General features: G+C 44.6%; 2 protein-coding genes across 2 annotated transcripts in view; both read left to right on the top strand.

The window, feature by feature from the left end:
* Positions 1-12,519, top strand: part of Kdsr (3-ketodihydrosphingosine reductase) — a 38,461-nt gene extending 25,942 nt beyond the window's left edge. The window contains exons 8-10 of the mRNA XM_005081452.4: positions 139-222; positions 4,634-4,735; positions 8,610-12,519. Coding sequence (XP_005081509.1) covers positions 139-222; positions 4,634-4,735; positions 8,610-8,729 — 306 coding nt within the window. The 3' untranslated portion in view covers positions 8,730-12,519. The remainder of the gene's footprint in view (positions 1-138; positions 223-4,633; positions 4,736-8,609) is intronic.
* A 6,539-nt stretch (positions 12,520-19,058) lies between these two features.
* The window catches only part of Bcl2 (BCL2 apoptosis regulator), a 164,764-nt gene continuing 159,535 nt past the window's right edge, over positions 19,059-24,287 (top strand). The window contains exon 1 of the mRNA XM_005081454.4: positions 19,059-21,052. Within this exon, the coding sequence (XP_005081511.2) occupies positions 20,291-21,052 (762 nt within the window). The 5' untranslated portion in view covers positions 19,059-20,290. The remainder of the gene's footprint in view (positions 21,053-24,287) is intronic.

Raw genomic sequence — 24,287 nt, 5'->3', positions numbered from 1 at the left:
ATGAAGACCACATGGCATCCCACCGTAGAGAATGGGCTCTAACAAGCTAGCTCATGTACCAGGATTATATCGCAGTCCTACTGAAGACTTATGTATTTTAGTGTGATGGCATTGATTTTTCTATTTTGCCACTTTCAGCCCCTGGAGACCCGACTTATTTCAGAGACGACATCTATTTGCAAACCAGAGCAGGTGGCCAAGCAAATTGTCAAAGATGCCATAGTAAGTAAAAACCCTTGTGTTGGCTTTTGTGCTACTTGTATTTATGCTGTATTTCTGAAAAAAAACGCATAAGGGCTTAATTTTAAGGGAGGCGTCCAGCTGTGGATCAGCTTTGTCTAATGGTGGCCTCCACTCTCCTCCCCATAGACCCTCTGCTGATTCCATAGTAACCCGAGGGATGGAGTCAGGCTAAGTAAGAGCTTCAGCTCCTGGGAAGTGTGTGAGTCCAGCAGAAGGCATGTCACCATCTTCTTTTTCCAACGTTGATGTTACTTACTGTGTGTGTGAATGTCACCTTCATGCAGGGAGTGCTCTCTCCTTCTACCACGCAGGTCCAGGGGACTAAACTCAGGTGTCCGGCTTGCTGCCCACCTTTACCCACTGAGCCTTGTCCTGGCCTTCTCTCCTGTCCCCACAGTTTGAGATCATCGAAGCCTGTGGCCAGGCTCAGGGCGGGTGTCTCATTCTCCTTCCTGGTCCCTGGTACTGCCTCCCTCATGATAAGAAGCTGTTTCAGGATGCTTGGCCCACCACACCCCTTCATGTATGGGGAGTTGGCTTTAGAAACCGTGTAAAGCGTTGCAGAACACCATGTGTACCACAGGTCTTGTGACAGCATTTCCAGTAGTTCACGTGTGGAAAAAGGTTCGTTATGGAGGATGTACATGAACCCCAATGGCCTACATGACTTTGGAAAATCTGGGGTCCATTGCCATGAGAGGCATCCAGATAACATAGTGCAGTTTCTAAGCATCGAAAGTGCTGTTATGCCAAGCTGAGCAGAACAGAATAGCAGTGAGACAACTCAGCGGGTGAAGGTGCCTGCCACCGATCCTAATAACCTGAGTTCTTCAAAATCCAATGGCAGAAGGAGAGAACTGACTCCCTCAAGTTGTTCTCTGGCCTCTACATACATGCTGTGGTGCACACATACACACAAGTAAATAAATAAATATACATTAGAAAGAAAAAAAAAAGTCTAGAGAAATGACCCAGTAAGTCGTGCAAGCATAAGAACTGAGCTCAGGTGTAGTTGCACCTGTCTGTAACCTAAGCCCTACGTGGGCAGAGACAGGCAGATCCCCAGAGTTTGTGAGCCAGCCAACGTAGCCCATTGGTGAGCCTAGCCAGGGTCATTTAGAGACCCTTTCCCAAAAGATACAGTGTAGAGTGATTGAGGTAGATACCCAACATTGACCTCTAGCCCCCCCCCACACACACAGAATAGTTGCCTTGGTTGCCTTAACAGGCACAGAGCAGTGGACTAGGAGGAATGACTAGGATAAACTAGTTTGCTTTTCTCTCAAGTCAAAACCAACACCCTCAAGGTGTTTTTTTCCCCCAAGATTAAAAAAAAAATGTGTCTATGTGTGTTCCTGAAAGTATGCATGCACACACCATGTGTGTGCCGGTACGGTGCTCAAAACAGCCAGAAGAGGGCATTGGCTCCCCTGGAACTGGAGTTATACGAGCATGTTGATGCTAGGATCCTCTGTAAGAAGAGCAGCAGATGCTCTCCACCATGGAGCAAGCCTCCTCCCCAGCTCCACTAACTGGGCTTTTAATGACCCCAAGTAGTGCTTCCAGTCCTGCAAGAGTCATCTCCCGGGGCAGCTTGCAAACCTTTTCTTCCCTTGACCCCATTATACTTTTATAAATTATCGACACCATCCCCCCAAAACCATATGTTTATCTGGGTTATATTTCTCTTATTTGTTTGTTGTTTTGAGACAGGTCTCACTGTATAGCTCTGGCTATCCTAGAGCTCACTATGTAGACCAAGCTGGCCTCAAATCACAGATTCGCCTGCCTCTGCCTCCTGAATGCTGGGATAAAGGCATGCACCATCACGTCTGACAGACCTATATTTCTCAATACTTGCCATAATAGATACTGAAAGTGTAGTTTTTAAACTATTTAGTTGTGGGGCTGTAGAGAGTAATCAGTAGTGAATTCCTGCCTTGCACATGCATAGTCCTGGGTTTCCTCACCAGCATCACCAGAGGATGATGGGAGAGATTTAGTTATGAGGGGAAATCATTTAAAATCAAATTAATAGGGACTGGAGAGTTGGCTCAGTGGCTAAGCGCACTTGTTGTTCTTGCAAAGGACCTGGTTTGACTTCCACCACCCACATGGAAGTTCACCACTTCCTAGGACACAAGGCACACGTGTGGTACACAAGCATACATGCAAGCAAAACACACACACACACACACACACACGAAACAAAATCGAAAAGAAAAGGAAAATAATAAAACTGCAATAAACATTAAATTCTTTTAAACAGATTTATTTTTTCTTTTAGTGTATATTGTATATTTGTGCCTGAATGCATGTATGCAAAATGCCTGGCTGGCCAGAAGACAGCATCTTATCCCTTGGAACTGGAGTTCCAGGCAGCCGTGCACCTCCTCTCTGTTTTCTTTCTTTGTGTGTGTGTGTGCATAGGAGAGAGAGAGAGAATGTACATATGAGTATAGAGGTCAGAGAACAACTTTGAGGGGTCAGTTGTTTCCTCACACTGGGGTTCTGGGGTGATAACTCAGATCATCAAACTCACGCGACAAGAGTTTCTGTCTGAAGCGTCGTCTCTGGCTGGCTTCATACTCAGTCTGCAGCTGAGAATAACCTTGAACTGCTGACCCTTCTCCCACTTCTCGCATGCTGATATTTCAGGCATGCACCACCATGCCTGGCTCAAAAATAACTATTTCAAACAGAAATTCAGTGAGAAGTGTGGTATTGTATTTTCATGAGCCTGTACAAGGTCTGCATTAATAGATGCCAGCTGGAGTCCAGTATCTGCTTCTGTGGCCAATCTGTTAAATACATTCTTCTTGAAGCATTTGAAGAAAAGCTGACTTTAAACAGATACGTAGTTGGGAGAGGACAATGTCTTCACTAAGGTTTTTGGATAATTATGGGCATAATTTTCTTTTTTATACTATCCCCCAACTTGACAGATAGAGGTTTTTTGTTTTTTTTAAAGTTGGTTACATTGTGAAATTAGAAACTGCACCAATGAGCTTTTTGTTCTCTGTGGCATTAAAATTCCTCTCCCATTTGTACATTGAATGGATCTTTCACTCACTCATTCACCATTTGAAAACATGAAGTCATTTGGAAGATATGGAATCACTGAGTTATCAAAAGTCACATTCATCAGAGATCATGAAAAATATGTCTCAATATTGATGGGTAAAGCTTTCCCAAATCTTAATTTTTCCCTAAAAGTTCAGGTTTTATCACTGCCCTCATATGTATCCTATGGTTTTCCTGCAAGCCACAGATTTACTTCATTCATCTGCCCCGTTCGTGTCTCAAGCCCAAGTCCGAGTGCAGCCCGCTGGTCAGTAGTTGTCAGGGAGCTCATCTCTGAACATTGCAGGAGGGCCTTTCTTCAAGGTGTCAGCCATCCTTTAGTATCCCAGTTTAAGCAGTTGTCACGAGGAACAGGAGCCCTCCTTCTCTTGTCCTCTAGGAGATAGTCCAAGACCAGCCTAACATCAGTGATACTGACCCCTGTGTATGCTGTGTGCGTCCTGTACACCTATGGAAAAGCTTAGCGGTGATGTAGCTCATTTGGTAGAGTGATAGCCTATCACGCATGAAGCCTTGGTTCCTTCTGGAGTGCCACATAAACTGAGGATGATGATATCCATCTGTGATCCCAGCACTTGGGAGGTAGAGGTAAGAGGATGAGAAATTCAAGACCATCCTCACTTACATAATGAGATCAAGGGCATCCTGAAACTTAATGGATTAAGGCCCTGATTATACTGATGAACAAAGAAGAGTCACATGTCCCAGGTGGGACAGAGCTGGACAGCCCAAGATACCAGTATGCTGTTCAGACAGCATACAATTTAACACTTGTGAATCGCTTATTTCTGGGATTTCCACTTAGCTTTTTCAGACCTTAGCTAAGTATTGGTACCCGAAGCTAGGGGAACGGGGGTTATATGGAGGAGAGATGTCTTCAAAGGTCACTGTTTAATAAATTGCTGAACTTTGAGTGTCTGTCAGGTGACTTTTATATTGTGTTTTCTTTGTCACTGTAGTGGCAGTGCAATGGCTGAATTAGAGCCATTAGCCCACAGTCCCCCCAAAAAACACTGGTTTGCGCTGTGACAATTTGTCCTTCTGTACAAAAGTCAGCGGTGAGGCCAGCAAAATTATTTGACAATTGCATTGTCCTTAGAGATCCTGAAAGGGATCTGTGGATTCAGAGTTTCAGAACCTGCGTTAAGTCTATGTGTCCATTTTTTTTTTTAAGTTCTGGTATATTCTAAGTTGCCATCCTGCCCCACAAAAAGTGAAGGGTCGTACTTCATTGCTTCTCTGGTATTCAGCTGATTCCTCTAAACTTACTTCATACCCCCCCTTTTTTTTCTTGCTTCTTTTTCAGCAAGGAAATTTTAATAGTTCCATTGGCTCAGATGGGTACATGCTGTCCTCCCTGACCTGTGGGATGGCCCCAGTGACTTCTATCACTGAAGGACTCCAGCAGGTAAGCCCTTTCTTAGCTGGCAACCAGATAGACACACAGACAGGCTAACAGAATGGATGGACTTGGCAAGACAACAATTACCACATCCAACTTCGGTGAGAAAAACATCAAGAGAAGCGTGCAGTGATTTTACATGTAAAGAGGTGAGGTACCGGACCCTCCCTGTGGATGGAAGGACTGTCCCTGTGGCTGGATGTTCACCTAGTTTTCAATAAAGAGCCCTTGCTCTAATGTGTTTGAAAAGGAGTGCTTGGTCTAGAATTGTGTAGGGGCAGCACTGTCCACAAACAATGAGATACTAGATTTGAATCCCTTCTAGTGAGCTAGCCACTGATAGTTGAGCTGAAGGAGACTCAAGGAGAGAATTTGCCCTTATAGGATTTACAGTTTCACCCAGGACATATGAATTGAACTCTTAGAATTTAAATGTGCATGAGTGGTTCGCCTGCATGTATGTCTATGTACCATGTGTATGCAGTGCCCATGAAGGCCAGGAGAGCATTGAATTCCCTGCAACAAGTTGAAGAGAGTTGTAAGCTGCCATCTAGGTGCTGGGAATGGAATGCAGGCCCCCTGGGAGAACAGTGCTCTTAACCACTGAGCCTTCTCTCCAGGCCTGGAAGTTCACTTCCTGTTGGTGAGGTTCTGTCTTCCCCAGGTGGCTAGGTGTAAGAGGGTTTACTAACCTTTAAGGAGTTTGCCACATAGTAGCGAGACTGCTGGGTGAGGTAACAATGATGGCAGACTTGTGATTGGAGCTATAATGGGAGAGTGTTTGGGGACACAAAGCCAGGGATCACTGCTGACAAAGTCTGTAGGTGTCTGTGTATGATGCAGCCACGCTAACTCCCTGGTTTTTTCTCGGGTTACTTCTTGTCGCATTATGAAGTGCACCCACTATCATAGGATTGTCCGGCAGTAAACATGGTGAGGTATAAGATCTTTGAGGACAGGGCCTGTGGCTCTTGTTCGGCATTGTGCCCCGGCAGCCAGCGCCTACACAAACAGGAGTTCAGGATGCCCAAGCTGGGCAAGAGCACAGAGTCCGCACCTGTCCACAGGCAGTCTCGTTCTCCTCATGCATGCCACTTCACAAAAGTGATGCCAAGTCTGAAAGTCAGTTCCATAGCTAGGTTCACATTCCAACTTTTTAAAAAAACAGTTTCTTTTACATAGTTTCCCTGGGAAGTAACTAGACATTTCCAGTTCAACAAGTCCAAAGTAACCCTTTATAGTCCCTGGGATATAGCTGGCTTATCTCCAGCCACAGCTCTCTCCAGTGGCCTTACTCTGTGGTAGGTGCTCACGCCAAAGTGCTCGGCCAGATACTGGGGTGTGATCCCTGACTCCTCGGCTTCTGGGTCCCTCTCGTCACCTCAGCTGTCCCACACTCTGCAGCTCTGCTGATGATCCCAGAGTTGATACCCAGATTGTTACCCCTGACCTAAGTCACGTGTGTTGTGAGCCAGAACTTGCAGACAGAAGCCTGTGAGCATAAAAAGAGATGTCGTGTTCCATCTGACAGAAGTGTGTGGACTGTCTCTAGTCCTGGCTGGCCTGCAACATGCTATGTAGTCTCAGCAAGCATCAGGCTCACACTGGCCACCCCCGACCCCTTCTACCCACCTAGTACTGGGATTATGGCTGTAAGCCACCATACTCCATGAGTGTGTGTATTCAAGTAAAATTGTTTCAAAATCAGATATTGCGAAACAGAAAAAAATCCAAATTTGAGACATTTCTTGGGACATTAGAAGGTCTGTAGCAGCAGGCTACTTTAAAGGGTGGCAGTCACGCCCATAGACTAGAGCACAGCCCCTGTCCCAATCCCATGACCTCTAGCACCTGCCCAGGCCACTGGAGTCCATAGGAGTGCTGTCAGTTTCAATGCTGCGTCTGTAACTGTCTGCTCTATTGTCAGTGGCTCCCCAGAGCCCCTGGATGAAGCTTCCAGTCTGCTGCCCTGCACAAGCCTGCCTAACTCTGCTTCCCTAACTGTCCCATTCTCTCTGTCCCTGCTGTCCTCATTCTCAAGTTTCCTTTCACTACAGGACTACAGGTTTGTGTTCAGAGCCTAGACCTGCCCTTGTTTTAGTTTTAATAGCTTGTGTTGTAAATGCTTTTCTTAAGGTCTTACCCTGCCGGACCTTTAGTTTTGTAGTTTTATAACAGACTTTACTTTTTAGTTTTATAGAAACTCTCCATGCACAGTATGTCAAATTCCCTATATGCCTGACCACCACAGTCCCTGTGTCACTGAGTCCTCATGTTAGTGTGGTGCCCCTGTGTCAAGAGGAGTCATTATTGACACGTTATTCTCACCTAAGGCCCACGGTTTACACTCTGTGCTTCTGTGAGGTGCAGATCCACCACTTCAGGGCTGTGTGGGATCATTTCACTGTCCTGAAAGTCCCCTGAAAACCTGTTTTGTCCCTTCCTGAGATCCTGGCTACTAGTCATGGTATCACATAGATTCCCTTTACCAACTTCCCTTTAGTTTCCCTGGTGTTTTCAGAAGTCAGCCTTGCCCTCACTCAGAATCAAACACTTGCAAAGGCTTTCGGAGAAAATTGACCCTCCTCGGCTTCTCTCTATGCCTGCCTCTGAGGCAGTCACTCCTCTTTCAGCAGAGCCTCCTCTGTCTCTCCCACTGCCTGGGGGCGTGCGCCCGTGTCCAGGTGCCGCCCGTGTCCAGGTGCCGCCCGTGTCCAGGTGCCGCTGCTTCTCTTATTTGGTGCATCATGGTGTTGCCATTATCTTGGAGGAGAGCGGTTGGCTCTCCTGCAAACTTCCTCCCCACGCTCGTTTCCTTAGATTAGCTGTGTTATCATTGTGGTTAGATTTGTGTTTGAGAAGAAAAAAATTTTTGTCCTTTACTGTTAATTTTCCTCCCTAAGATTCTTGAAATGATGACCTTGAACTTCTGACCCTGTTGCCTCTTGCTGCAAGTGCTGTGGTCACAGATGGATGCCACCAGGCCTGTTTCATGTGGTGCTGGGGATGGATGCCAGAACTTCATGCATGCTAGGAACACACTTAACCAGCTGAGCCACGTCTCCAGTCTGCTAATTCATTGTGAATTCATCGCTGGCCTTGCCAGTCTCTCCCTAGATATTTACAAATTCACCAGATCACATGACACCTCTTTCCTTTGGTGAACCCCCACTTTCTATGTCTCGTTCATCTCGGAAAAGGATACCTGGCAGACATGGGTTTTAAGTCCTTGCATATCTGAAAATGTGCATCTTTAGGTGATGCCATTTGGAGTTGCTTTGGTGAGAGTCCGTCACTGAGCAGGATAAGTGGCCACAGATAATTGCTGCCTTGCCCCTGAGATAGTGATTGCTTTCTTACTTAATTATGTTTCCATTACAAGCCGGGTCCATGCCCACCTGTAGCCACAGCTACTTAAAGGCTGAGCCGGGGGATCACTAATGACCGAGAGTCTGGGATCAGTCTAAGCAAAAGAATTTGTCCCCCAAAAATAAGCAAATCAGTTTAGATAGTCCAGGAATATGTATTTCTCACATTAGCATCTTCAGCACCTAGCAAAAGGGCTTAGTACTCAAAACAAATCCTAGCCAAAGAGCTTTGATTGTAGGTTGTCTATCTGTCCTCTAAAAATACCTATTTTGTTCTTTATATGGTTGGGATTTGCCAGACAAATATTGCTGTTTGTCTTGTAGGCTCAGTGCTATCCAGTGTACAAAGTATTCTGATTTGAAATCACTGGCATTTGCAAAGTTTTCATTATACTTGTTCATGGAGTAAACTAGATGTGTCCTAGAAACTGTTTAGTAGAGATGTGACTACTTTAAAATGGACTATTGTGCTGTCCTGTTGGGTGAGCTGAAAGATCTCCTTTATCTTGCAGGTGGTCACCATGGGCCTTTTCCGAATCATTGCTTTGTTTTACCTTGGAAGTTTTGATAATATAGTTCGCCGCTGCATGGCACAGAAAGCAAAACCCGAAACTGTAGACAAAACTGCCTAATTCTTGCCCCTTGGACAAAAGACTGTATCCAGTGATTTGAACAGCTTGCTGCTAATGGAACTCAATCTTCAGCTTCCAGACTTTTGTGTCTTGTTTTTGAATGTGTGAGATTGGACCCACTGCTCTTCAGAAATCTGGCTGCAAGCAAAGGGACAGAGTTCTTCTCTACAATATTACTGTTAACACTATGCAAATATGGACCAGGACACCATTTGGTTTCTCTGGGCTTTGAGACAAAGTGGTGATTGTGTAAGAACTAGTACCAGGAGACCAGGGTAAAGAATAGATAGACTTCCAGAATGGTAAATTCAATTTTTTCGTTTATCCCCCTTTTGTGCACTGAGATCAAGGAGTGTATTTTGTGACACATGAAGAACCTTCGGGGTTCCTCTTGATTTTTGGTTTTAATTTTTCATGAAAGATGGTGTCTGGGTTTTTATGAGTTTTTGTTTTTTAATTTTTTCATTGTATGTTATTCAAGGTGTGTCTTCCACGTAGCTGGTGGGTCGGGCTGTCAGCTCCTGTGCTGTGCTTGGGACTCGCTTCTGCCAGTGAAGCTGGCTTCTCTCTCTCTGATCCCATAAGACACCAGGGGGATGAGCGAGCAGTGCAGATGAGGTGAGGGGCTGAGTCCTTTGCACCGGCAAATGGGGCTTTCTTCTTCAGACTGGTGTTTAGAACATTTTCACTTTTTATTCGCGGGGAAAGGCAGCCTTTTCACCTGGTTTTTGAATAGAAATAAAATCTCACAGAAGCTTAAAAGTTTACAGTTTCTTCAATAGCCATGATGACCTGAAGTTCACAGTTCCTTTCCAGCTCAGTCTCTGTGTTCTTCCCAACTCTCGTCTTCTCTTCTTGCTTATTCTTCTATAATATTTTTGTAAAAAAAAGAAAAAAAGAAAAAGATGGAGGCAAGTGCAGCCTTTTTTGACCTTCCTAATTCATGAATTCATTAAAACAAAAAAATTAAAAGCATTACATTCTTCTATTTTTGGTTGTTCCCCCCTTTTGTGCACTGAGATCAAGGAGTGTATTTTGTGACACATGAAGAACCTTTGGGGGTTTCTTTTGATTTTTGGTTTTAATTTTTCATGAAAGATGGTGTCTAGCCTTTCATAGCTAAGCCGCCTCTGCAGTCCAAATTCTTATCCTCACAGCACACATGTAGCTTTCGGGAAGTTGCTGGTTGATGGATTTTGAAGACCCTCTTCCTGGAAGTAAGATGTCCCAGTGTCTTCAATGTGTTAAGGAGACCTCTGGCCCTCTTAACTGCAGCCTGCATTCACGGCTGTGGGTGGGGTCTGCCATTCATTGAGTGGGTCTGTGTCAAGTGCCTATGACGAGTCTAGCCCATATCCCCACTCATTCTGTTCACTGTGCAGCTCAAGGACAGTTATCTCTGCCTGGATGTTTTGTCCTGTCCTCCTTGTATACAAAGTAGTGCATCCCAGTTCATTACACTGGGAAAATACCTCTGCTGTCAAAGAAAAAACTTTTTAACTGTTAAAAAACGAATAAAAGACACAACAGCAAAGAAAGCTATTGAAAACCTAGACATTATTGCCGTGACAGGCATTTGTTTTTTGCTTTTCTCTGTTTCCTTTTTCTCTTTCCTTTCTTCCTTTTTTTCTAATGGATTTTGTTTTTGACCTGGTCCCCTGCCTCAGCCACCTGAGTGCTAGCACTACAGATAGCCATGTACCATCATAGTCAATGACCCGTGGTTTTTTTGGTGTTGGTGGGTTTTTTTTTTTCTCTTTGAATTTTTCAAGCTTTTGAGTTTATGGTGGCTTAGTTTTCATTAATAAGGTATTTAATGGCCCCTTCTTTATCAAGAACAGAGAAGAACGTATTTTAAATATAATTACAGAGACTTTATTATGTGCATTGCTTCTTATGACTTCTTTCTGTGTACAGGAGTAGGTGGACAGTGCCACAATAGTTCCAGAACCCCTCCAGTCTGATCTAGCCAAAGTTCACAACTTATGTCACATTGGACAGCTGCTGGGGTGGAGCACTGGGGATAGGTTCCCAAGTCACAGGAAACAAGTGCATCCCTATGTGGACAATTTCCTGTTTTATTTTCTTGTCAATGTTCACAGGCAGTTGGTACTTTCTACTATTATCTGTTCAAATCTAGTCCAAGGTGGAGCCTGACAAAGTTACAATTAACTTTTTTCATTATCCCATTTTCAGACAGTCTTCATGTAGAATGATGGCTGTGTGAATAATGCCTGAAATAAATTGAAAAGCCTTGTTTCATGGTGGGAGATGCTAACCCTATCCCAGTTTAAACTCAGGTTTGCAAACCATGATGCCACGGCATACGCCTTTTTGTCCAAGATGTTAGAGGCCCCAACACACTCATTCAGAAAAGCTCTGAATGTGCTTTATTTTTTCCTTCTAAAGTTGATACCATAATTCATTTGTCAGCAAAACTTGAACTTGTGAGAGTATTGTAGTTTTTAATCCATGTCATATCAGCACCATGTGCCTGTTTGTTAACTTTACGAGACTCCACGCAAATATTGTGTGTATCAGTATGTGCTTCCCATTACCTTTGAAAAGTCCAACAGACAGTGAACTTTGAAATGTGGGCTTGGAATGCAACATTAATGCAGTGTCCCACAAAACTGTGATTTCATCCCAGATGTGGAAATGCTGTTTTTCTGCTCAGGAAAAGAATGGCTTGGCAGGGGACAGTCCAATTGTTAGGGAAATTCTGCTTTTTTTTTTCTTGAGAGTTGACCGCATGGCATTCTTTACCACACATTAAGGCAGAGTCCCACCACTGAGTTACTAAACCCAGCCCTAGGCTTACAGGTCTGCTGAAGTGTTTCCTCTGAGTGACCAAGAGCTTGTGGGGTTTCAGTTCTGAGTGCCTGTTCTGCTGGCTTGGGTTGTATTATTTTATTGTAATATATCCTATGTTTATTTGAAAATTAATGTCACTCTGCTATGTAAATTCCAACATTAATTTAGGAACCCTTCATAATTGAGAATGAATAGGAAACAATCTCGACTTATTTATTTAAAAATTTATTTATTTAAAAAGAAAAAGAGTCAGGAACTAGGGAAGTGATTGAGGGCCTGGCTCTGATTCATCAGCCATGTCCAAAAACATCTTTCACTAAAGTTATTCCTTCCTATAATCTTACAATTTAATAATTGACACAGTTGATTATTTACAATGTTGTGATCTCTTTCCATTAATACTTACATATAATTTAGTGGTATATATTTTTCTGGATCTGTTAAGTCATATATTGCTTCCTGTAGATGACTTCCTGGTAGTTAGAAGATGAGAACATTTCTGTAACGGTTGCTTCAATTCACACAGTTGTACACGTTTGTTTCAGTGAATTACATCATCATATTTAAATTTATTATATTGTGTTCTAATTGGAAGATGTCTTACTCAAGGCCACAGTTAATACTCATATGTTTTGCTAGAAGATGTGTTGTGTCTATCTTATTTCCCCTAGTCCTTAGGATCCCATCTTTCTCAAGCCCCTGCTGACCACCACCCTCCAGTTCTGGACCGGATCCTGTTCTAATGGAGGGCTGTGGGTTTGATATTTTGAAAAGGAGACAGTTGCCATTATATTTTATACTTGTTTGAGGTGAGAACTCTGAAGACATTTTTACATTGACAAAGAACACATGGCTATTTTGATACATTTTAGGAATGGGTTGCTGCTCTAGAAGCTTTTGTGGCATTACTGTAATAGAATTTTCATATCTTGTATTTCTGAATTACACACACAAAATAAATGGGGAACAAGCTTTACTGATCGGAGAATTTATTTTTCTAGAAATTTGTCTTTTTCAAGATACTACTTAGTCAAAATATTAAAGTCTTTTATAATGTTGTCTCTACTGGGCTTCCTAAGCATTTCATAAAGCCTGATTCTTATTATTTTTAGGAAATATTGTTATGATATATACTTAGGAGTTTGAACATTTATTTCAATTATGCTCTGTTTGTGGGAGTGAAACCTTAAGAAATAAGGAGTTTAACTTTTTGAGAAGTTATATCCCATATATAAATAGATTTTCTGACCCTTGTACCTGCGTATGCTGTGGACTAAGCTGGGACAGTTAGCAAGCTATGACAGGGCACCAGCTGTAAGTAGAAGCGTTTACTCAGACTGAGGACAGTCTTTGGATACCTTTTGAGTTGTGAGTTATCCTTTGCTTCTTTTCATCACTCCTAGGGGGAAATATACAACTGTCTCACCAGTATATATAAAGTTACTTGTAAGTATTTCATAGATTACATTTCTTAGGTTGACAATATCTCATTTCCTGTTTCCTGAGGGCTTTTCCATATTTTTTAATTAATAGGCATCTGTTAAATATTACTGTATATTTTCTGCATCTGTATGTTGATTATATGATCTTCTTGTTTACACTTTTAAATTACTTTTATTTGTTGTACACAATAATGGGTTTTATAAAGACATTTCATTAAGTATATCATTTTGGGGGCATTTTGAATTGCAAACTGAACTCTCCTTTAAATTTGAGAAATTTTATTCAAATGGCATCTGATATCACTTCTATAATTTGTACAGAAAAGTTGTTTCTTGATTTCCATTTCATTAATGATTTTATGTAAACCCCCATTTTTCCTTATTTTGCATATATTGGTTGAATTCCAGTGATGAGTCTCCTAGCTCCAGGGATAAAGACCTGTGTGCCTTTCCTCTCCCTCCTGGTGACCTCAGACCTCCCTTCTTCCTTTCCATCCCCCCCCCATCCTTCTCTTACCTTTGCTGTATCCTTACACATCTTACTGGAGAAAGAAACCACCACCACTCCCATCCCTCTGCATTGACTCATTTGGCTAGAGGCCTTTGAGCTTTATTTCACAAAGATTTGAATGCCAAGTGCTTTTGTAGGCAAGGAGTGTACCCAAGACAAATGTAGTCTCATCCCTCAAATGGTTTATAATCTGGTAGGGAATAGCCAGAAAGTGTAAGTGTACCCAAATTGACAAGAGGTCAGTTGACTAATACAGAACAGATAGGTTCAAGGCACCATTGGGCACTTTTCATCTTTTAATGCAGTGAAAGCAAACATGCATACTATACGTATCAGTCTCTAAACCTCTGTTGATGAATGAGGGAACAGGTACAAAGAGGTCTGTTGTCCAGCTCAAGGTCACAGCTGTCAAATCAGTGAAGCCAGGATTCTGCTCAGGCTCTGGTTTCTCATCTCTTAGCCTCCAAAACAAGCCACATCTAAGCAGTACAGGTGGGGTCTGCAGGCTTCCTGGAGAATCAGGGCTGGTCTCACAGAAGGAACTGATATGAATTGCCCAGATGGGAAGTTAGGTGTGTTTGAGAGAAAGGAACAGAATGTGGGGGCAAAAGATGTTAAGAAACCTGTTTCAGACACAGCTCACTGGTAGAGCTCTTGCCTGGCATGCGACAGGCCCTGGCTTTGATCCCGTGTACTGCCAATGGAAAACGAAGAAGGACAAAGAAACCAAGAAAGCCATCAGAAGTTAATACAGCTGTGAGAAGGGAAGTTGGAAGAACAGGGGCGGGTTTGGCCAGATCACATCAGAAAGAAATAAGGGCCTTTGAATTCCCTTAAGCAGAAATGAAATAGTTAAGATTTCAATTTCAGAATTGTAATATCTCTTGGAGCTCAGTTTTATTGCTGCCCTATACCTGAGGAATTGCAGCAGGCAATCACCCCAAAGTAGCAAACCAGCCACCCCTTTAGAGACATACTACTGGTAGAAATGTCACCCCAAGAGATGTTGAAGTGCTTGGCCTTGGGAAATAGGGTTGGTATTGGTGCCAAGTGAAGACACGGTTATTAGGATGGGGCCTTAAACAGTATGCCCTTATGGGAAAAGGAGAAGAGGGAGCTATACAGGAATGATGGCCTATCTTACAGGAGCAGAGATGGAGGGATAGCTGCACAAGGCGAGAGCTTCAGTGACTCTCGACCACCAGCAGACTAAGACACGGAACGACTGTTCAGCCTGAGGAGCCTGCCTTGCTACTCTGGGCTTCTGCCCTCCAAAGCAAAAGCAGAGGACGAGTACTCGAACCTGTTCCAAGTTACACTGGACACAGAAACCCTGCGGAACAAGCATTCTAACGTTGATTATTCTGATTATTTCACTTACAATTAATATCCCGGAGACATTGCTCCACTAAATAGCAAGAGTGTAGTTAGTTATTGCATAGAGGAATGTAAATACTTCTACTCCTTTGGTGTGGATGGTGACTTCCCACTTGTTTGTTCACCCCCTGCAGTTTCTATCAAACGAGCTGGCTTTGAAAAGAGTCAGACAAATTCCTCCCCTTGGCCGACTTCACCTCACATGCAAAGCTGTTCATTTGAAAGGCAGGGGAAAAAAATGGGTAAAAGTGAGAACCGTTTATCCATGTCTGCATTGCTGCTCTGGAGCTGGATCTGAACCCAGAGCCTCACCAAGGACAAGCCATTGTTAAATTTGCACTCCACTGTGACTTATTTCTAGTCCATGTCTAGTTGGAGAGGTTGTGGCTTCTTGTTATGTTGTCTTTTTGAGGCTTAGGATCCACCATAACTAGTGAGGTGGGTTTCTGGGTTAAGTTTAATTTGTTTAGATCTGGTGAAAGTGTTTCTCAATTACAAGAATGGCTGGACGGTGCAGAACACACGCTTTCTTCATGGGAACAAAGGTCTGAGCCGGAATGTACTAGAAACACCACAACTGGAGCGCATGCAGTGCTTGTACACACTGCTCTGCACATGAGTCCACGATGCATGTACCTATGAAATTGAAAGCCAGTGATTGTTTCATTTTATTTAGGTTTTATGGAATACCAGTCAATCTCTGTCTCTGTTGCCTTCATTCATTCATTTTGTTTACAGATTTATTTCTACTCCATTTGTGGTTACAGTTTTTAACCTGAAATAACCCAAATATTTTTACTTAAAGTTATCTTTCTGTTACTTTTTTTTCCTCAGTAAAGGGTTTCTCCCCTCATTTTCAGTTGAAAGTTCCATAGCTAGAAAGATCTGATATAGACTTACTTTAATCGATGTTTTGCTCATTCTAGAATATTCTTTTTCAATTTCATAAACTTGAGGAACTTTCACATTGATCCTCAAAAGAACTTCCTGAATTATACTGTGAGGCACCAACCAGCAGGTGGCGAGCCCTGCAGTGACAGCTTTCTGGTGAGCAGAGACTGAAGAAGGAAAACAGGCCCTTCAGATGCTTGCCACAGCCCCATTCTCTGATTCCCACCGTTTTTCCTTCTGGTGGCATGCAACCAGACAGACATGGCGAAGGTTGGTCCCTGAACTCCTAGGAGGTAGGAAGCCACCTTGTGAAGTGAAAAGGCCATGATACATTTGTCCAGAAGGTCTCAGTCACTTGTCCCCAGGCAGCTGGTCAAGGCCAGTCTGGGAAAACTGCTAGGCGAAGGTCAGGGGCATTTCTTTCTCTGGGAATAGGAAATCCTTTTGTCCCCTTTGCAGAAGTACAACCCGCACCCCCACCCCCTGCCTTGTCCTCTCGTTTCCTCACTCCAGTGCTGGGTATTAAAAGTGCAAAAGCTTTCAATTCCTCTTAAGTGATTTCAGGGGGGTTAAGACATGAGACTCCCTAAACTGTTTGTACTATTCCTATGAGAAAATATACCTCAGTGCCTTCCTCCAGTGGAGGTCACCTCTCTCCAGCAGTGTCAGCGACATCAGAAAGCTACGAAGGAGTGGAAACAGACTTGTATGAGGGCACCTATTTTCGCAGGACAGAGTATGGCCTGGAGGCCAGCAGGGTGAACCCCCAAAAACTGTGATGTGCTTATATATAAAATGCACACACACACACACACACACACACACACACACACGCAAACATGCATGTACTCGCGCGCGCACACACACCCTTTGGGGCCTGAGGATGTAGCTCAGTTGATATAGTGTTTACCTAGTGTGCATAAAGCCCTAATTTTAATTCCAACAACACACAAGTGGGTCATTGTGCATGCCTATAATCCTAGCATTCTGGAGGTGAAGGCAGGAAAATCATTAAGTTCAAGTGTATCCTTTGTTACATAGCAAATTCAAGGCCCACCTGGGCCGTATGAGCCCTTGCCTCAAATAAATACAGTCGGGAAGGGGCAACAGACTCCACAGTGTTGCCCTCTGACCTTCATGTATGCAGTGGCATGTACTCCCCACCACCTCATATATGTACACACACACACACACACACACACAAATGTAGTAACCAACTGAATCTTTTAGACTTGGAAGGAGGAAAAGATGAATGTGTTTCTAGACCTCATAGGAGCCATCTGCCTTGTTTATGTAACAATGACCCAGCAAACCTGTGGCGTCTGTCCACCCTTTACATACTGTTGGTCCTTGAGCCCTGTGCATCGGTCTGCAGAGCTGTGAGTGAGCAGTTGGTTTTTTTTTTTTTTTTTTTTTTTGGTGCTTTACTTATTTATGCGCTTGGTCTCTTCTCTCCACTGCTCATGCCAGTATCTTCTGGGGGTGAGGCCATCTCATGTTGGCTGCCCCGTGTTAGGGTCATGGGCTTGAAAGATGGATAGCACTCCTGGGGGGAACAGCCTCCACACACTGCTGGGACTGTTGGGGGCAGAGGAAAATCTGTTACTGAATTATTTTAAAGCTCTCAATGCATGCTGCTCTTCACTGGTCCACTGAGAGTAGGTCTGTCCTTGGTCACCAAGATGGGTTTGCAGAGATGCAGTTTAAAAGGGTCTGGGTGCTCATGAGGTGTTCTGTTTGGACACTTCCACAACACCAGACATACCACTTGGGATTTTCCTTGGCTATTCTTCAACAAGCCAAGGAACATCAATGACCATCAGCCACCAGCAGGCTGGGAGACAAGAGGAGCATGCCTTGCTGCTCTGGACTTCTACCCGCCAAACCAGAGGAGGAATACCCGAACCTGTTCTAAGTTACATTGCTAATGGTGTCTGCACACTGAAGCCCTAACAAACAAGCATTCTAACTTTGATTATTCTGATTATTTCATTTGCAATTAATATATGGGAGGCTGCACTGGGAGTCACTTCTCTTCATCCAAGGGCAGCACATTGGTACCACTGTTCTGGAGTCAGTAATCTCTCTGGCCACTGAGAGCTGATAACATAGTGTTTTTGTTTGTGTACACTGCACACATGCTTAGCTGAGGATCTGTATGATTTTATACACTCACTGCATGTGGTTGTACACACTACACATAGTTTAAAGGGGCCATGTGATTATACACTGCACACATGCTTGGAGTTGGAATTGTGCACACACCACACACACACACACACACACACACACACACACACACGTTTGAAAGGGTCCATGCAATGTTCACAGTGCTTGTGCCGTTAGAAACGGTCCATTCAACTGTGCACACAGTATACACAGAAAAGGTCTGTGGGACTCTGTGCATACCCATCACACACAGAAAGGGGCCATGTCACTATGCACAACTACACACAGAAAAGGTCCATGTGACTATTTACATACTACACGTGCAGTTAGGTCTATTTGATTGTGCACACCCTACACACGTGATTAGAAAGGATTCCTGGGACTGTGCATACAGAAAAGGTCCGTGGGACTGTACACTCAACCATACACAGAAACGGAACATGTGACTGTGTACACATGCAGTTACAGACGGTCCAAGCAATTTGTGTGTGTGTGTGTGTGTCGCACACACACACACACAATACACGTGCAGTTAAAAAGGGTCCATTGAATTGTGCATACCCCATGCACGCGGTTAGAAAAGGTCCATGTGACTGCACACATTCCACAGAAAAGGTCCATGCAATTGTGCATACAGTCCACGTTAGAAAAGATCCGTGCAATTGTGCACACCCCACACCCGGTTAAAAAGGGTCCACGCGACTTGCCACTTGCCCGGCCCTCGCTATGGGCGCGCCCACCCACCCAGCAGCCAGTCCTGCAGGCCCGAGGAGGCCCCTCGCACACCCACCGAGCAGCGGCAGCCCGGGAGGCCCGCGCCACCCACCGTCCCGAGCCCAGCGTAGCCCGCGGGTGGCCGCCACCCAGGCCAGTGTCCGTGGCCCGGCGCGCGCTCCCCCGGGCGGCCGCGGCGCCTTTAACCCGGGAGGCGGGCGGGCGGGCGGGCGGGCGGAGGCGGCGGGCGGGCGCTCAGAGGAGGGCTCTTTCTTTCTTCTTTTTTTTGAATGAACATGACGTACTACAGGAAACCAGGCGCTCCGGCGGAGAATGAAGTAAGAGGCCGGGCCCCCGGCCCCGCGCCCGCCCCCTTCCTCCCCGGACCGCCCTCCCGCCCAGCGTCCGGGTCCCCGCCGAGCCGCCGCCGCCGCCACCGAGGTGCCCGGGCCCTCCCCGGCCGCAGCCGTCAACGCCGAGCCGGCTGCGCCGCGTGAGCGAGAGGACGCGGCCGCCAGCACCGCACGGAACCCAGGAGGAGAAAGGGTGCGCAGCCCGGAGGCGGGGTGCGCCGGTGGGGTGCAGCGGAAGAGGGGGCCGGGGGGGGAACTTCGTAGCAGTCATCCTTTTTAGGAAAAAGAGGGGGGGCTAAACCCTCCCCCACCACCTTCTTCTCCCGCAGCGCACCACACACAGCGCGCGGGCTGCTCGCTCCGCACCGGCAGCCCCGGCGCGTCCCTGCCTGCCTTTTATCAAGCTGCTCCCCCCCCCCCCATTTTTTCGGAAAACGCATTGGCCTTTCGGAGTTTAATCAGAAGAGGATTCTTGTCCCTGTTCCCCCTCCGCTCTTCCATCGTCCCCCTCGCGTGTCTCTCTGCCGTGGAGGGCTGAAGCAATCCGGTGGATACCGTTCCATGCCTGCGCTGGAGCGTGTGTGTGTGCGAGTGTAAATCGCCGAGAAGAAGCGAGGGAAATCACAGGACTTCTGCAAATGCTGGACTGAAAATTAGAATTCATCTGCCGCTGCCGCCGCCGCTGACTTTTTGGCCCCTCTGTCGTGCTCTTGAGATCTCCAATTGGGATTCCTACGAATTGACATTTTCAGTGAAGCCAAACCGTGGAACGCAATCTGGAAACCCTCCTGATTTTTACTCTACCTAGCTCTCCCCCAACCCCTGATTCATTGCAAGTTTTAAAGAAGCTTATACAAGGAGACTTCTGAAGATCGATGGTGTCGTTGCCTTATACATTTGTTTGGGTTTTACCAAAAGAAAAAAAAAGAGGGGGAAACTTGACAGAAGATCATGCTGTCCTTAAAAATACAGTAAGTTTTTTTGCACAGGAATTTGGTTTAGTGTAACTTTCAACGGACGCGTTTGATTTTTTCTTACTTTAAATGAATTCGAGCAAACTTAATTTCCAGACAGTTTAATGCAGTCTCTTTAGCATGTAACTTGTAGCGGATATGCCCTTCCTCCCCTGAGTATATAAAGAACACACCTGATTTTAACTTGCTAAGTCGTCCCGCCCCTCACCTTTCAGCATTGCGGAGTAAGTAGACTGATATTAACAAAGCTTAATAAATAATGTGCCTCGTGAAATAAAGAACCGAAAGGAATTTGAATAAAAATTTCCTGCATCTCATGCCAAGGGGGAAACACCAGAATCAAGTGTTCCGCGTAACTGAAGACACCCCCTCATCCAGGAATGCAAAAACACATCCAATAAAAGAACTGGATTATAACTATTTTTTCTTTTGGGGCCGTGGGGCGGGAGTCAGGACGAGACGTGTTTTTGGTACCTGCAGCCCTTTTTGGTGGGGGGGAAGGATGGCGCAAGCCGGGAGAACAGGGTATGATAACCGGGAGATCGTGATGAAGTACATCCATTATAAGCTGTCGCAGAGGGGCTACGAGTGGGATGCCGGAGATGCGGACGCCGCGCCCCTGGGCGCCGCCCCCACCCCTGGCATCTTCTCCTTCCAGCTTGAGAGCAACCCAACGCCCGCTGTACACCGGGACACGACTGCCAGGACGTCGCCACTAAGGCCCATAGTCGCCACCGCTGGGCCTGCCCTCAGCCCCGTGCCACCTGTGGTCCACCTGACCCTCCGCCGGGCTGGGGATGACTTCTCCCGTCGCTACCGTCGCGACTTCGCAGAGATGTCCAGTCAGCTGCATCTGACGCCCTTCACCGCGAGGGGACGCTTTGCTACGGTGGTGGAGGAACTCTTCAGGGACGGGGTGAACTGGGGGAGGATTGTGGCCTTCTTTGAGTTCGGTGGGGTCATGTGTGTGGAGAGCGTCAACAGGGAGATGTCACCCCTGGTGGACAACATCGCCCTGTGGATGACTGAGTACCTGAACCGGCATCTGCACACCTGGATCCAGGATAACGGAGGCTGGGTAGGTGCATGTCTGACTGAATGAGTCTGGGCTTTGCTCTCAAAGCCGAGATGCAGAGAGGCTGGGGAGTTAGTGGATCCTGGGTCAAAATGAGCCATGAACCAACGAATTAAAAACAAACTAACAAACAAAAAAACAGTTTATAACTTTGCTCCCCGCCCCAGTTCCTTTCTCTGGCCAGATCACATCCTGCCAATACTGTGCTAGCTCCTGCCTGCAGGCTGTAAAAGAGCAAAGGTCCAGCATTTTTGATCCAGTAGGATTTGGAGATAAATGGTATACCTCCAGTGAGTCCTAGAGTTACTTGAAGTCTGAGTAGTTTGTTGCAGATGTTCTGGTTCCTGGGTAGGAACCAGACCTCCAGCTTTCTTTGCTTCTTTAGCTACACTGTTGGACTAATAACTGAGAAGGTCCAACTAGACAAACAGGCTCCACCAGAGGACGCAGGCATACCTTTTCTGACTCACTTGGGAACATTCTCCCAAAGAAAAATAATACAGCCCCCTTTCCTGAAAATCATAGCTAAGCTTGTAAAAAGGCAAGCTGGCATTCGTGGATATTTGTGGACTCTAGTCTGTGCCTTAGTCCTAGTGGGCATGCTGTGTGTGTACATCCTGAAGAACAGGGTGTGCATGCTCTGTTCCATTGTGAGTTTGCAGAGGCGCCTGACTGTGTTCGTAACTCACACAAGATTCAGAGGTTTACATCCACTTCAATGTCCTCTACTTATCTCTACCTACAGTCTACATTATTTTGTGATCTCCTCTGCTGAATGGACTTGCATCTAGGGTATCTGCGAAAGGAATAGTAACGCGTAGCTGTAGAGTATCCAGCCCAGATTAAGTTGAAATGAAACTAGTATCCATAGTTTAGATGAGCATCTATGGGGTGATAGTTTTCTGATATCTCGGGAGATCAAATTTCCATTATTTTACCGTGAGATTTCAGCTTTTCTTGCTTTTTTGGGGGTGGGGAGCAGACTCAAGGCTTGTTATACCTAAAATAATTAAGTTATAAAAAAGCAATAATTGTTGTCTGACATTTTAAAGACTTTGTTTTAATGAAAGGGGCTTTTATTTTAGTCATGCTTTGGATAGTCTCAAGAGAATGACTAATTTTTTTATAGCACCTAACAAGAACAAAAGGTCTGTAATTGACCACACGTGAATCAAATTTCTAGAAACACATTGTTTTTACTACAGTTTGCAAGATGCTTGCAATCTTTATTTATAAATCTAATATTTATGGGTCCCAAAACGAAAAAGCCAAGAAAAATAGATGATTGATGTGAACATCTGATCTTATTTGGCCAAAGTTGACAAAATATTGATGGCACTATTCAAGGTTTAAAAATAAAATTAACTCTAATGCCCAAGCTTAGATGCCTGAAATTCACATGCTCCTTGTGAATTGCTTGTTTGCTAACATCCCACATGATCAGATGGTTAGCGATGCTGGGAGAATTGGCTGAAGGATGGAAACTAATTTTGTTAGTTGTTCAGTTAAGTAGGTGGGCTGATTTTTTTTTGACCACTTTATTCAGAGGTAGGGACTTTAGGCTCCAGAAGAATCATTTTAAAGCCAAAGTAAAATAGCTTTATTATTTCATATTTATGTGAAAAAAAATAAAAGTTTGTTTCCCTCTACTTGAAGGAAATGCAAGGCAGTCAGTGTGTGGTATTCACTATCAGGTTAATAAAAATGTGGGAAATGGGACCATGTGTTTCTGATGGAATGTCAGATACAGCGTGACCTCTGTTGTAGGGTTGCAGTATGTTGACAAGGCAGACCACTGAGGTTTCTTTTTAAATGAGGCGTCTCTTTTTCTTGTGCTCGTCATCAAGTTTTTGTTGCAGGGCCTATCTTTGTGGTCAGCAGGTATCTGAGGTTGATAGAGGCACAAGCTTCATGCTATGAAGCTGAACCGCAATGGCACGTTGGAAGAGATGATAAAAACCATAAGTCATGGAGAACCACAAATGGCTGATGGTAAATAAAAAAATTGTCTAATAGTTTTCAGAACAGCACATAAATGGAAGATTGTGCAGGAAAAGAAAGGAACTGGCAAGAAAAGAGTATGTATCATAAAGTAGAATCATATGTGAACACTTTGGAATCAAAGTGGTAGTATTTGAGAGTTCTTAGTGATTGGTCTATCAGCCTGTGGTTTCAAATATGTCATATTAATTTAAATTTTTGTTTTAGGCATTTGGTGTGTAGATTCCCCTTTAACTTTGTGTTAGTCAGGATAGTATCTCTAGTATGTTGCACATTACAGTGACTTTTAATAACAGAGATAAGTTTCAGCAGAGAGCTTATTTTCTTGATGTGAGAAAATGACGTAAATGGTGGGAATAATTTCCCGTGGTCAGTGGAGCAGCTTATCTATAGAACTATACAGGACATTTGGAGCTTTAAACTTGAAATCACTCTTGTCTTCTGCTTCAAAGGCAGAGTACTCCAAGCCTGGGGAAGACTGTGTTCCATGTCTTATTACAGAGGAAACTGTCCTTGGAATGGCCAGCTCCTAATGGAGGGTCCCAGAACCTGCAAATTTAACAAAGAATAAAGAAATAATTGGGTATAAGGCAGAGTATGGCTTATCCCTAGGCCTGCATAAGGGCTTGTGTGCTGTCCAGAGAAAGGCAGGAAAGCTAGAATAGGGAGACAGCAGCACTCCTAGAAAATGTCTGAGACCCCACAGATCAGTCACCTGGGACCTTCTCAGACAGAGACTCAGCCTTCACTCTAGTGCCACTGAGGCAGAGTCTTTGGTTTCTCTGTGCATTAAATTCAGATCTGCTGGATACCATGCTTGATTCTTTCTGGATGTGGGTGGTTTTTTTTTGTTGTTTGTTTCTTCATATTTTGAAGGATCATCCTGTGACAGATTCTGTAGACCTCTTTCTGGTGGCCTCCAGGTTAGAGCGTTGCCTGGAATTGTGTTTCCCAGATGTGTACTACAGCAATCTGACCTCCAGAAGAATCAGAGAGAAACATTAAGTAGCCACAATTCTACTCCTCTCAAGAATGTTTCTCATGATGGCTATGAGTTTGTACTGGCATTTTAGACCTCGATGAAGTGAAATGGCTTTTCTTCTTCAACTAAAGGGAAACTCATTTCTATGTACCCAGTAGAGGCCAGCTTCCTTTTTATTAGGTAGTTAGCAAGTAGTTCCCCCTTTCTGAATACAGTTCACACCCACCAAAACATTTGACTAACTGGAAAGCGTTA

This window comes from Mesocricetus auratus, unplaced genomic scaffold (genome assembly GCF_017639785.1).
Source record: "Mesocricetus auratus isolate SY011 unplaced genomic scaffold, BCM_Maur_2.0 Super-Scaffold_100676, whole genome shotgun sequence".
Lineage (NCBI taxonomy): Eukaryota > Metazoa > Chordata > Mammalia > Rodentia > Cricetidae > Mesocricetus > Mesocricetus auratus.
Note: the sequence above shows the minus strand (reverse complement) of the source record. Positions and strands in the feature narration are given on the sequence as shown.